The 15,666-nt window shown below is 30.8% G+C and overlaps 1 protein-coding gene across 4 annotated transcripts in view; it reads right to left on the bottom strand.

Annotated features, from left to right (window-relative positions):
- The window catches only part of LOC140441409 (sorting nexin-13-like), a 1,016,720-nt gene that overhangs the window by 369,412 nt on the left and 631,642 nt on the right, over positions 1 to 15,666 (bottom strand). For all 4 annotated transcript variants that reach the window (XM_072532120.1, XM_072532123.1, XM_072532119.1 and 1 more), the window contains 2 exons: positions 12,459 to 12,601; positions 12,186 to 12,404 (listed from right to left, as the gene is read on the bottom strand). In XM_072532120.1, the coding sequence (XP_072388221.1) occupies positions 12,186 to 12,404; positions 12,459 to 12,601 (362 nt within the window). The remainder of the gene's footprint in view (positions 1 to 12,185; positions 12,405 to 12,458; positions 12,602 to 15,666) is intronic.

Raw genomic sequence — 15,666 nt, 5'->3', positions numbered from 1 at the left:
TTAAGATTCTCTTAACGTGTTTATTAATTGTCTTGTTTTATGTGTATCAAGATATGTGTGTCATGATAGATTGTAATGCATATTTCATTTAATGTAATTAAAGTGCTCTTTGCGTTTGCCTATTACTTTCTCACTTCCTCAGCGATAGGTCTTTTTTTCCTCATCAATAACCTTATCCTCGCTCGATACAGCTATTTTAACCCTCTATAGCCCCGTGTGTACTCAAGGTAACAAAGGAGTTTTTGATGCAGAAAACTTTTTTAAAACAATTTCCGACTCTAGTATGCCCTCTGTTAATTTCAGGCAATATTTAGTTATACATTTTAATACACTCTATGAACCTATGACGAAACCTATATGGAAATGTTTAACAGTATGTCAAATGGACATGACTGCCTTATTAGTTTGTATTTTCGATCGTGATTTATTGTTATAAATTGTGTACAATTTATATAAAAATACATACAGAGGCATTATATCAGCATTTAGATATTGATTACCGTTGACATTTGTTTATTTTATTGTGTTGTTTCAGTACTGTGATAAAAAACAGGTATGTTGCTTTGAATCCACACTTTACCATATTATTTTAAATTATTTCTTTAAGATGGATACAAAAACGTTCTACGGGAAAAGCAGTAAATATCCGAGGAATCCAAAGACTCTGACTTTGATAGTGATAATAAGAAAGTAATAATAAATTTTCCAGGTACCCAGATATTAATCGATCCAGAATCAAATAAAATGGAAAATGAAGACGATTTGTACGAAGCAAATTTAGACCAGGATACCAATTTAGATTTAGACTAAGATGAAGATGACAAAAGAGACAAAAGGTCAAAAATGATCGTAAAAAACATTCAGTGGAAGAGTGGTTCTCGAACAGTATTTCCAATTCCAGAATGGAAAGGTAATTTACCAACATGCAAATTATTAGAACCGGAATCCCCTCTACATTATTTTAAAAAGATGATATCTACCAATATGCTGGAAAACATAGTAGAACAAAGTAATTTGTATGCACTGCAAAAGAATATAAATAAACCATTGAATATGACACTAGCAGAATTAAACCAATTTATTGGATCTGTTCTACTGATGTCAATATATGGCTTGCCAAGGACAAGATCATTTTGGCAGAAGGAAACACGTATTGCTCAAATAGTCGATACTATATCTAGGAATCGCTGGGAAGAAATAAAAACTAAAACGCATTTCAATAATAACGAAAATATGGTCAACAATAATGATAAGTTATACAAAATTAGACCATTCATCAACGGTCTATTTTAAAATTTTCAAAGTATTCCAATGAGTTAAAAATTATGAACAAATGATACCATTCAAAGAGGCACATTCTTTAAAACAATATATGAAGAACAAACCCAAAAAATGGGGATACAAGGCATTTGTTTTGTGTGATAGCAATGGTATTGTTTATAACTGGGAATTATATACAGGAACTGTTAAAGATCCCCTTCATTTACCTAATGTAGACACCAGCGGTAATGTAGTAATAAGATTGTGTGAGATAATCAAACCAAACAAATACTATAAAGTATATTTTGACAACTGGTTCAATGGCATTCAGTTGCAGATTGAAATGGAAAAACGTGGACTGCAATGTTTGGGAACTGTTCTTCCAAACAGATTGCCTTATTGCCATTTTTCTGATGACAAGAATATGAAGAAACAGGGCAGACGTACTGTAGAAGAAAGGCACGCTACAGTAGATGGCATAAGACAAACAGCGTTAAAGTGGTACGATAATAAACCGGTTCATTTGCTTAGTACATTTGTTGGTTCTAAGCCTACTTCGTTAGTCAAGAGGTGGGATAAGAAACAAAAATCAAGAATTATTGTATGCTGTCCAAATTCAGTACAATTTTATAATAAATTTATTGGAGGTGTCGATCTTATGGATTCACTAATTGCTCTTTACCGAACAGACATGAGATCTAAAAAGTGGTATCTAAAAATATTTTTTCACCTTCTGGATTTAGCTGTTGTTAACAGCTAGTTGTTGCATCGTCGTGATTGCGATTACTTTGAAATTAAAAAGAAAAACCAGTACGCTACATAAGTCCCACTTATGTAGCGTACTGTTAGCAAGCAATGATCAGATCAAAAACAAAGGACGTCCCAGGCTCAGTGAAATTGAGAATGAAATTGTAAAAAAACAAAGGAGAGGATCTACTGCTATTGTACTACCAAAGGAAGTTAGGCTTGACCAAACCTTCCACTGGCCAGTAATTTCTGAAAAAAAGGAAAGATGCAAAAAACCAGGATGCTGTAATACTTCTAAAGTAATGTGCGATAAATGTAAAGTTGCTTTATGTTTTACAACTAACTACAAATATTTGTTTTTTTGAATGACATAATAAATAAGTATATAACTTAATTCGTTAGTTTTTGCTAAACACTCCCAAAACTCTCCCCAAACGAAATTTAAAAAATCTAAAAAAATTACTAGTTGTTGTAAATGGATATTTGAGCACATATACAAATTAAAACATTTTATAAACAAACAAGTTTACAAAAAAGTCGGCCAATAGAGGGCTAAGATATTTATATTTCACTATATGCTCTATCATTTGGTTTTCATTTATAATTTGCACCTATGACGAAATTTATAATATCTAAGATCTGGTGCTTTCATATGAAACTGGAATAAAACACTTGTTAGATAATATTTATTCGTTTTGAGTACACTTTTCTTAGAACCTAGTATATAAAAAAATAAATATTTGTCTGTCAACAAATTTCTTTATAAAAGTACGAGGCACTATTCTCATGCTGTGAGCTTTGCTGCTCTGTTACTTTTATAACGCTTAAGCTATTTTTAATTTATTGTCAATATTTTTGAGATGTGTTATCTTAAATGATCATTTTTAAGGTTAGTACGTTTGATTAAATGAAATTGACATTAATTTGATAGTTTCCATTTTATTAGTGCTGATGGTATATGACTAGCATCTGTTGGTACTATATATCAATTTCAACATGTGGAAGTGAGAGCACTCTCTTGTTAGTAATTTCAGCGTAAATTTTGACGAAACCAGAAATAACCCATATTATTCTCCCCGTGTGATCTTAGTATTTCCGTTGATTAAATAGTATAGGGTATCCAATATCAATATCTAATGTTGATTTTTAAATGCACACTTTAGATACTCTGTTTTTGTTTACCTTATTTTTAGACCTTTTTGCTCAAGCGCCCATCTCCATTGTCTCAATCATTAATTCAATTATCTCTCCTTATCTCTTACTAACACCACATCGTTAGCATACATAAGGCACCAAGGGATATCTCCTTAACATGTTTTCGTTAATTTTTCCAACACTAATTAGAAGAGATAAGGGATTAGCACTGACCCCTGATGCAATACTATTCTCAAATGAAATTTATCAGTCTTACCCTCAGTTGTTCTAACATTAGTTTTCCATTGCTTGCCTTATGATAAAAATTGCATCCGTTGTTGATATGCCTTGCATGAATTTAAACTGATTTCCTAATATTTCTGTTTCTTCCTCTATCCTACTATCAATTATTCTCTTCCACAGTTTCATGGTGTGACAGAGTAGTTTTAGGGCTCTATAGTTTGTACAGAGTTTAACATCTACTTTGTTTTTGTATACAGGTACTAAAATGCTACTTCTCCATTCATCCGGTATTCGCCTTACTTTCAAAATTCTATTAAATAGTCCTGTTTGTGAGCTGTAAAAGTAGTCCAGAGATGGAAGCCCCAAGGAAACAGAACAAGAGGAAGGCCCCGTAAAAGATGGATAGACGACGTAGAGAGGGATCTTAAAACCATGAACATCAGGCAGTGGCGAAGGAAAGTATCCGACAGGGCAGAATGGAAGAACATTGTTAAGCAGGCCAAGACTCACAAAGGGTTGTAGCGCCATTAGAAGAAGAAGAAGAAGATTAAATAGTCCTGTTAGCCAACTTGTTCCTGATTTTCCTAATGCTGATCATATATATCCAGGGATGCCATCATGACCTATGCCTTTTCTTTTTTCATCTTATGTAGCTCTTGAATTACTTCCGCCGTCGTCATTTTCGGCACCATTGCTATTACTGTCTCTGTTGCCTCTATATATGCTTTCTCAAACTCTTAGTTTAATTGGTCGTTAAAGAACTCCTTGTAGCTATTTTTTAGATCCTTTCCTTGCATAGATAGTTTAATGTATTTATCTCGTATACATTTAATCTGATTAAAATCTTTGGTTTTCTTTGCTCCACTTTTAACAATTTTGTATATGTTTTTTTCTTAGTACTCAGTTCATTGTACAGCTTTTCATGCGCTGCTACCTTAGATTGTGCTACCGCACATTTGCTTCCTCTTTATCTATTTGATACTTTTAATAATCTTATTCTGATATGTTTTCTTGTCCCTCCTTATATAATCTTCTCTTGTCTTTTATATTGTCTTAAACATCGTCTGACTATCTATATTTACCAATTTTTAAGTAAATTTTCTGAGATTTTTTCAAGTATTTTAGTTACACCCTCTTTAATAATTTTTGACACATTTCTCCAAATTTCATTATGACCTTTTTCCATATTCCAACATATTCTTTTTTTATTTCTGTTCTAAATTGAACTACTTTGTCGCTTGTTAACGTCAATTAATTGTTTTTGTGACTCTCCTCGATATTTTGGTTTTATTTCATATTTTACTTGTATATCTAGTACCAGCACTTTATGCTGTTGGCTTACAGTTTCACTAAATATTACTTTAGAGTCTTTACATAAGGGATTGGCTTACGATCCATATTTGGAATTGATTTTGTCTGCTTTTAAATTGGATAAGTTGGCTTTCTCTTTTCTAAAAGCATGTACTAACAGTGGACTAGGTATGGCCACTGTTAGTACATGCTACTGCTAATTCCAGCATATTATCTGCCAGATTATTTGCTGCTAATAGCATTCTAATATTTCATCTATAGATTAAATCCGTATAACAAATAGATATTTTTCACTTTCTCGGAGTAATAATATTCTAACATACAAAATCCTATTAAATTGCCAAAACCTTCCTTGCATATTTTATTCACTTATAAGGGACAGCAGCAATATTAGTACCATAATAAGGGTATAGTCCTGGACTGGCTAATCGTTGGATAATAGGAAGCATGAGTGTAGCAGTTTTAATGTTTTCGGGACTGCTACCTGGTATGGGGGAGCAGAGATATCAATACCAAGTTATTGCATATATGAATTGTTGCTTGAACTTTATTATTATTAAACAGCACTATATAAACAGCACTATATTCTATAACACAAGAAACACTGTTATAAAACAGTCAAATAATATACAGATTCTCAATTCAAATATTCAAAAAATTAAAGAACAGCTTACTAAAATAGAAATCGCCTATTTAAAATGCAATCCATTAATGGCCCAAAGTACCAAGCACTTCTAGCATATGGTAATGATATTGATCTCATAAGAAACTCTCTCCCGTCTGCGACATCTTCAACAAAGTGAAGAGAACACGAAAAATGTTTTACTTAAAATCAACAAAATGAAAAACAAATACAAGCGAATCAACAGAAGAGAGCAATTCAATCTAGATTGTGAATAAAACAAGTGATGTTTTTATCTAAGGGGACGTCATAGAATTTTTGGAGAAATTTTTTCTAATTTAATATGTCGTAAGCGGCATTTCGATTGACAAATACTACCCCTAATACCTGATATCTTTCGTACCCGTTGTTGATTTTTGCAACAACGGGTACGTTATTACATACTTTATAAGTATTACGAATAAAAATAAATAAGCAAGAAGAATGTAAGTGTACTATATTTAAACCAAGTGACAGAAAAAAGAATATTATACATACATGTACTTCTAAATTAAAAATTATATGCCTGACAACGCAAGATACAAAAAACAATGATTTAACATTGAAAACAATGATAGCTTGCACAAGCGACAAAGTATTTAAAACGATAAGGCCGAACATATTATATACAACTACATACAATAGTACAATTGTACAATTGTACAATTGTAAGTAATAGATATGGTTGGCTAAAATTATACCATAAGTACACCGAAATATTCTATCACTGTGTTTATGTGTATCTAAAGTATAGTTAGTATATTGAATTCCCTACATTAAAAATCGAAATATATTATAATTAGACAGTCAAAAATTATTATATTTATAGGATTGATTTATTAAATTATTATAGATCTAATTTACATGCTTGATGAAACAAGTCATACACTATAGCAATCGAAACATCGGAAAGTACATTTATAATATAATAAATATTTCAGTGCCAATGTATTAAAAAAAATTCTAGTACATAAAAATGGACACTTGCCTATTCAAAGTTTATAATAGACACTAATTTCAGTTTATCTATAATTAAAGCAAGTAATATAAATTATAATTATTAAAATATTTAACTACATTAACCAAGTACGTATTTGTGAAATTTCTCGATGACTAAATTGATTGATATTTAAATAAATTTGAAGTTCCAAAACGTACCTGCTGTAAAATTTAAAAATCTACGACTAATCAAATTATTGGCAACATCGGAGGAGTTTAGTTGGGTACGCAAAGAAATGTATACGGATCCCAAAAGTGTTTTAACCTATTACAGAGTCCACTTAATCCGACGTGTTGGTCGGAGTCCACATAAAGCGCTACCCAAATAATAATATACACGGTGTATATTCGCCTGGAGTTAGTATAATACCGTTTTAGTACGGAGCTCTCATTAACCGCTAGATCTATATATATATATATATATATATATATATATATATATATATATATATATCTATATTTATATTTATATATATATATATATATATATATATATATATATATATATATATTTATATTTATATATTTAATTCAATAAAGCGATAGCGGCTTTCGCTAAAAGATTTAATCTTTTACACATTTCGCATAGCGCAGAAGATACAGAAAACGATATTATTATATCATTTTCGTTCACGGCCGCCAAAGCAGGTGGCGCCTTTGTAAGATAACTACTGTTGTAGTGAAGATTTGGGAGACATTCGTTGAACTTTCCGAGTTTGAATTTGTATCAGCCCAAGTGTATGATGAGGCTGGGATAGGCCTAAATGATCATAACACTTTATTGATACCGATTCGAGCACGGGAAGTTTAACGAATTTGTCCTCCTAGGCCATATGTTTGGCCATTTATTATATATATATATATATATATATATATATATATATATATATATATATATATATATATATGTTGGAAATATCGGGTATGTGGTCTATATTAAATAAAAAATCTTTGTTTTTTCTAAAGCTCAATATTTCGCCATTTATTTGATGGCTTCATCGGGAGTAACTGTAAAAAACAAACATTTCAAAACACTGACGTACACTTAGATTTACAATACTTACAGAAATTAAAAGATTATACACATAAATAAAATTAATACTAAAATAACATTATTGTTGATGACACTGTACATTTAATAAAATGCATGTTAAAATTTAAAATATCTTTGAGCACTTTCGTTAACAATCAATAGGATGGAACAAGTAAAAATTATTTCAAAATGCAAAAAATAACAATGTAAGAAAACATTAGAGGAATAGTATTTCTTTAATTAATCATTAAGGCTAGTTAGTATGATTAATCATTAAGGTGAGTGTAGTTTTAAATTTTGTTTAATATATTGCAATATATGTTGCTTAATTGCCCCGTGTCTGTTTTATAATTTAAAGTATGTTTATTTTTGTTAATGTGGTACATCTCCAAAAATAACCTACTTTTGTAATTTTCAGTCTGTGCCAAAATACGAGTATTGTTGTAGTCTAACAGATGACCGGTGTTTCTGTAGTGGTCGACAACTGCGCAAGAATTTTTTCCTAAGCGGCAATCACTTTTATGCTGTGTGATACGTTGTTTTAGCCACTGCGATGTATGGCCAATGTAGCTTTTTTCACATACTAGACACGGTATTTCATATACCACATTACTCCTATATAAGGTTGGTACTGGGTCTTTAATTTTAGAAAAAAGTTGTTTGCTATTTATGGTATTGTATTTAGCTATATTAATATTGGAAACATCTTTAAATATGGATACGACAGACTGGGTTAGACCGTTAATAAAGGGGAGTTTTTTGTATTTGATTGACTCATTGTTAGAATCAAGGACAGGACCATCATAAAAATTACTGCTGTAAATGAGTTTTTTTTAAATATGTTTAGGATAGCCGTTATTTCAAAAAATTTTGTATAATTTGTCCAGATTTTTTTGTAACAAATTATCATCAACAATGGACATTACCCTGTTTTTCATACCCAATACTGTATTATATTTTTGACGAGTGGTGTGGTTTGAAAAGTAATTCATATACCTTCCCGATGCTGTTGGCTTTTGGTATCAATCCAATGTCAGAATATTCTCATTTGTTCTTATTACCTTTGTGTCTAAAAATGGTATACTAAGATCTGTCTCGGTTTCAATTGTGAACTGAAGATGTTTATTAAATGAATTAAAAATGTTTAATGTGGTATTGATGTGATAAGATGGAACTGCACATATGATGTCATCGACATATTTATATATAAATGGTAATTCGAAAGGTAATTGTGTGATCACATTATCTAAGAGATGATGGGTTTTTATCAAGAGATCAGCCAAATATATGGAACAAACATTACAACTTTAATGAAACAATGGGCGAAGTTAAACATAAGGATAGCAAAATTGAATAACAGGAGAATTTTTTTATTACGTTGTAGAACATCTAGAAACATCCGACAATGGACAGGGCTAAATTTTGAACAGCTAATAAGAACAGCTGAAGATAGAGAAGATTTTAAAATTGTAGTAGCCAACCTCCATTGAGGAGAGGGCACTTTAAGAAGAAGAACATCTAATGTTACACCTGAGCACGTTCGTAACAGTGTTTTTAATCTAAGAAGCTTATTATACGCAGGTAATGACAATTTTTTAAATAATAAAGTAGATAAATTCATTAATGATATCCATAAGAAAACATTGAATTTAGAAATAAAAATAACTTGTATTATTGTTTCAAATGCGAAAAGTGATATTAATAAAATTAAGTGTGAGTTACAACAATTTGTTCCTAATAACATATTAACTGAATATGAACAAAGGTTAAAGAATAGTTTTTCCAATGTTTTCAACCAAGTCAAGCTTACTAACATAAAAAAGTTTGAACATCTAACTAATAACTTATTTTCCAACCACTTATTTTTAAATAATGACAAATGGTTTAAAAACTTGTCGAGCGTTGACTTTCCAAAAGAAGTGTCTGATTTTCTTTCTCTTGGTCCGAAATTTAGTGTTGAGTGTACACCCCCAGATTTTAAGTTAGATATTTTTTAAGCAGATGTAGAAAATATCATCGATGAGGTGACAGTTGAATCCAAGGATCTACTTAGGGCACAAGTAACAAATGTAGTAACTAATTATCTACACAATTCAACATCTAAACCCCCCACAACATTAAACAAAACGTTTAAATATGTTCAAAAATATTTGAAGTTGCATTCAGACATATATATTTTACAATCTGACAAAGGTGGATGTACGGTAGCTATGAACAAACAGGATTATATCGACAAAACATTAACGTTGTTAAACGACAGATCGACATATATTCGTTTGGACAAAGACCCTACTACAGTGATACAGAAAAAATATAATGACTTAATAAAAACATTAAAAAACCAACATCAACTTACTGAACAAGTTGCAAAAAAGTTAACAATCTATGACTCATGTTTTCCTAAACTTTATTGTTTGCCTAAAATCCATAAATTGGACGTTCCTCTCAGGCCTATTGTAAGTTCTTTAAAGTCCACTACGTACAACATTTCTAAATTTCTTGCTGATATATTAAATGATGCCTTTGAATATCGCAATAATTATAATTCTAACGACACATTTACCTTTGTCGATGCTGTTAGGGGAATGCGGTTACCAAAAGATTATGTTTTGATTTCTTTGGATGTAGTTTCTTTATTTACAAACATTCCATTAAATATGGTCACGGACATTATAGAAACAAATTGGAACCTTATAAAAGACTACACGACATTATCTAAAGGTAATTTTTTACTAATTCTCAGGTTCATTTTTAATAACACTTATTTCATTTATATTTAAATGGGAATAAGCCACAATTAAAGGTTAAAATACATTTATTGACGTTTCAATTTCCACTTCGGAAATCGTTCATTAAAATTGAACGATTTCCGAAGTGGAAATTGAAACGTCAATAAACGTATTTTAACCTTTAATTGTGGCTTATTCCCATTTAAATATAAATTAATTTAAAATGCCACAAGAAAATAGCTTCAGAACAATATTAAGAAACACTTATTTCAGTTTCAATGAAAAATTTTACTCCCAAATTTTTGGAACACCTATGGGTTCCCCGATTAGTCCCATCCTTGCTACTATTGTAACTGATCATCTCTTAGATAATGTGATCACACAATTACCTTTCGAATTACCATTTATATATAAATATGTCGATGACATCATATGTGCAGTTCCATCTTATCACATCAATACCACATTAAACATTTTTAATTCATTTAATAAACATCTTCAGTTCACAATTGAAACCGAGACAGATCTTAGTATACCATTTTTAGACACAAAGGTAATAAGAACAAATGACAATATTCTGACATTGGATTGGTACCAAAAGCCAACAGCATCGGGAAGGTATATGAATTACTTTTCAAACCACACCACTCGTCAAAAATATAATACAGTATTGGGTATGAAAAACAGGGCAATGTCCATTGTTGATGATAATTTGTTACAAAAAAATCTGGACATATTATACAAAATTTTTCGAAATAACGGCTATCCTAAACATATTTTAAAAAAACTCATTTACAGCAGTAATTTTTATGATGGTCCTGTCCTTGATTCTAACAATGAGTCAATCAAATACAAAAAACTCCCCTTTATTAACGGTCTAACCCAGTCTGTCGTATCCATATTTAAAGATGTTTCCAATATTAATATAGCTAAATACAATACCATAAATAGCAAACAACTTTTTTCTAAAATTAAAGACCCAGTACCAACCTTATATAGGAGTAATGTGGTATATGAAATACCGTGTCTAGTATGTGAAAAAAGCTACATTGGCCATACATCGCAGTGGCTAAAACAACGTATCACACAGCATAAAAGTGATTGCCGCTTAGGAAAAAATTCTTGCGCAGTGTCGACCACTACAGAAACACCGGTCATCTGTTAGACTACAACAATACTCGTATTTTGGCACAGACTGAAAATTACAAAAGTAGGTTATTTTTGGAGATGTACCACATTAACAAAAATAAACATACTTTAAATTATAAAACAGACACGGGGCAATTAAGCAACATATATTGCAATATATTAAACAAAATTTAAAACTACACTCACCTTAATGATTAATCATACTAACTAGCCTTAATGATTAATTAAAGAAATACTATTCCTCTAATGTTTTCTTACATTGTTATTTTTTGCATTTTGAAATAATTTTTACTTGTTCCATCCTATTGATTGTTAACGAACGTGCTCAAAGATATTTTAAATTTTAACATGCATTTTATTAAATGTACAGTGTCATCAACAATAATGTTATTTTAGTATTAATTTTATTTATGTGTATAATCTTTTAATTTCTGTAAGTATTGTAAATCTAAGTGTACGTCAGTGTTTTGAAATGTTTGTTTTTTACAGTTACTCCCGATGAAGCCATCAAATAAATGGCGAAATATTGAGCTTTAGAAAAAACAAAGATTTTTTATTTAATATAGACCACATACCCGATATTTCCAACATATTTATAAATTGTTTTTTGGTCGAAATAATCACGTTAAATATATATATATATATATATATATATATATATATATATATATATATATATATATATATATATATATATATATATATATATATATATATATATATATATATATATATATATATATATATATATATATATATATATATAATATTTCTCTCTTAATATTTTCTTGAGATTTTTGTCACCGTCACCGATTAAGTTGGATTATAAAATAAAAAGTCTCATAATCTCAAAATTAATAGTTTATACATAACTTGTTATACTTTTCATTATTGTAGTAGTTGAATTATGTAACCTTACTGTAGTTGAGATTGGTCCTCCATTTGCTTTGTCATAATCACCTTGCTCAAGAAAAGTCATCAATAAATCCTTAAGGCCGTGATGAGCGAATATCAAATTAGTCTGACACAATTCGTCCATGTATGAACCGAGCATCCTCATTCGTCTTTCTAATACTGCTCGATCCATATTGTGAAATGTTTTCTTACCAGGAAATGAAAGTTTTGATAAATCGGGAAACTGAAAAGAACTAATATAAAGTACTTAAAACAATTTCTAACCAGTATTTTATACCTTTTCCTTCACCTTACAGTAAAGATCGTGGAAATCACTGTATCTCCTGTAGATGTGCCAATCCTCTTGATACCCGGTATCATAGGATCGAGAAACTCTCATAGCGTATATTCCAAAAGTTTTACCTTTTTCGCATACGATACCTAGAAAAAACTACTTTGAAATAGAATAAAAGGTGTATAACGATACTGTATGTCTATATATGACTGCTGCAAATTTATAGGTTTAAATATTTCAAATTAAAAAACAAAGTTATGTATATTCTCCAGAAAAAATCAAATACCTAATTCAGTAGCAATTCAAGATATCACTTTTCCAGTACTACCATCAATTAAGTATCTAGGAATTATTCTAGATCGGAAGTTACTATGTAAAGAACATATAGAACACATAGTAACAAAAGCAGAAAAAGGCATAAATGTATTAAGAGCGGTAAATGATTCTAAGTGGGGAGCAGACTCCCCATATATAATACCCCTACAAAATATTGCTCTCCTCTTATATAAATCATACATTAGATCCATATTAGACTACGATTCTATATTCTACTTATCTTTACAAGTTAGACTGCATAGTAACTAAAAGTTAAAAAATGCATTGGAGCCATGATGAGTACACCAAATTCCAATTTAATGGTTGAATGCTGTGTACCACCTCTGGCATTAAGAAAAAAATACTTATGTGAAAAGTTTCTATAGAAAATTGTTTCTAAAAACAGTAATTTAATAAATAAAATTCATATATTCTTTACACTGGATCTTAGTAGCACATACTGGAAAACTAAAAAATCTCTATTAATAGTAGAAGTCTATAACCAATATATAAGTATTATCTATGTAGAACTAGTACATACTAACGACATATCGCCATACTTTGAACTAAATTCAATAATGAATTTAATTAACATTAAACCAATTTGCTTTAGGGACTATTCTACATTTCCTTAACTTATTCGGAATCAATTTTGTATCAGATATTAATGATCTAGTACTTAACAGCTATCATTTATATACTGATGTCTCTAACAAAGATGATAATGCAAAGATGACGCAAAGTTGCTTGTGCAGTTTGGGATCCAAATATTAAAAATAAAGTAACAAAAAGGATAAATAATCATTTCTCGATATACTCAGCAGAACTGACAGCTATTTTGGAGGCATTATTAAATATAGAAAATAACTGCCCTCAAGAAAATTTATTATATTTTCAGATAGCAGATGCACACTTACACTAAATTACATTAGTTATTATAAATGTATATCTTCAGATTTAAATATATTTTCACAAAATCAAGTGAAGGAGGAATAGGAAATTTGGTATACTTAAAGTCAAAAGGGAGTGTTTAAAAACGGTTTAAAGAAGGCGGATTCGAAAAAGTTTTTGTAAAAACTATTTATAAACTAAGATTTAATCACACACACACAGCCACACACACACACACACACACACACACACACACACACACACACACACACACACACACACACACACACACACACACACACACACACACACACACACACACACACACCCACATCCACACACACGCACGAGCATGAGCACACGCACGCGCGCACCCACACGAATACGCACACGTACACGGACACGTCCAACCACGTCCACAATATTCCTCCATGTCTTTCTATCTTATGTCATTCTAGCACATTCTGGCAATGTAGCGCCAATAGTAGCAACAATATGGTCCGTGTATTGTGTGAAATGTCTACATCGACTTCTTTTGCCTTCTACCTTTCCCTGTATAGTAAGTTTTTCAAGACCATTTATTCGAAGCACCTGTCAAAAATAGCCTATTATTTGTTCTGATATTTGTGTTCGTAGTCTTTTCTTTACGTTTAGTTGGTTCAGTATAGATTCATTTGTTTTTCGGGCCATCCATGGTATTCTCAGCATTCGTCTCCAGCAGTACATCTCAAATACATCTATAATCTTTTTAGCTATCTTCATAAGAGTATGGAGATCTCCTGCAGACAACAAAGACCGCATAGTCAGAAATCAAATAGACTATATATTAGTCAAAAATAGATACAAAAACTCAATTAAAGCAATAAAAGCAGATGACAACTCAGACCATAACCCGCTGATAACTAGAATGCACGTGAAACTCAAAAAGATTGTAATACGTAAAAATAAACCAACGTTTGATTATACAAAATTAAGAAAAAGAGAAATACATCAAAAAGTGATCCAACAAGTCTACTCAAATCTAACAGCAGTAGGAGAAGAAATCTTAACATCAAAAGATGTCAATGAAAAGTGGAGCAATATTCAGAAGGCATTACTAAAGGCTTCAGAAGAAAATTTAAACCCTGAAACGACAAATAAAAAACAGAAGTGGATAACTTCAGAAATTCTAGCATTAATGGAAGAGAGGAGAAAAGCCAAAGGGAGAAATGAGCCAAAATATCAAGAACTACAAAGTAGAATTAAAATAGAGATAAAAAAGGCCAAGGGGAAAAGTGTTTAACAGATCAATGCATAGAAATAAAAGAGTATAGCAGAAAATACGACAGCTTTAATATGCATAAAAAAATAAAAGAACTAACAAATACCAAAAAGTTCAATGAGATATGGGATACTCAAGGATGATCATGGTAAACTCATTGCAGACATCAAAGATAAACTAAGATTTTGGTAAGAATACAGAATGAAACTGTTCGACGATGATAGAATGATACAAGAAGAACCACAGGAACAAACAGGACCGAAAATAATAATGTGCGAATTAGAACAGGCAATTAGAAATGCAAAGACCGCAAAATCAGTAGGCCCAGATCAGATATCCACTGAGCTAATTAAATGCATTGACGAAGAAACATTGCATATACTTTTAGATCTGTTCAACAAAGTATATACAACAGGAGTAACACCCGAAGATTGGTTGCTGTCCACGTTTGTAACACTACCAAAGTCAGTACATGAGACAGAATGCTCCCAGTACAGAACAATTTCCTTAATAAGCCACACAATTAAGATATTTCTCAAAATAATACATCGAAGACTATACAAAAAAATAGAAGAAGATATAGATGACATCCAGTTTGGATTCAGAGGAGGACTAGCTTCTCGTGCAAAGATGACTAGATATGAACCAGGATGTCTTTATAGATTATCAAAAGACTTTTGATAGAGTATGACATCAGAAATTCATAAAAATGTTAAAAGAAAAGAATATGGATAGTCGAGATAT

The sequence above is a fragment of the Diabrotica undecimpunctata genome, chromosome 5, assembly GCF_040954645.1.
Source record: "Diabrotica undecimpunctata isolate CICGRU chromosome 5, icDiaUnde3, whole genome shotgun sequence".
NCBI lineage: Eukaryota > Metazoa > Arthropoda > Insecta > Coleoptera > Chrysomelidae > Diabrotica > Diabrotica undecimpunctata.
Note: the sequence above shows the minus strand (reverse complement) of the source record. Positions and strands in the feature narration are given on the sequence as shown.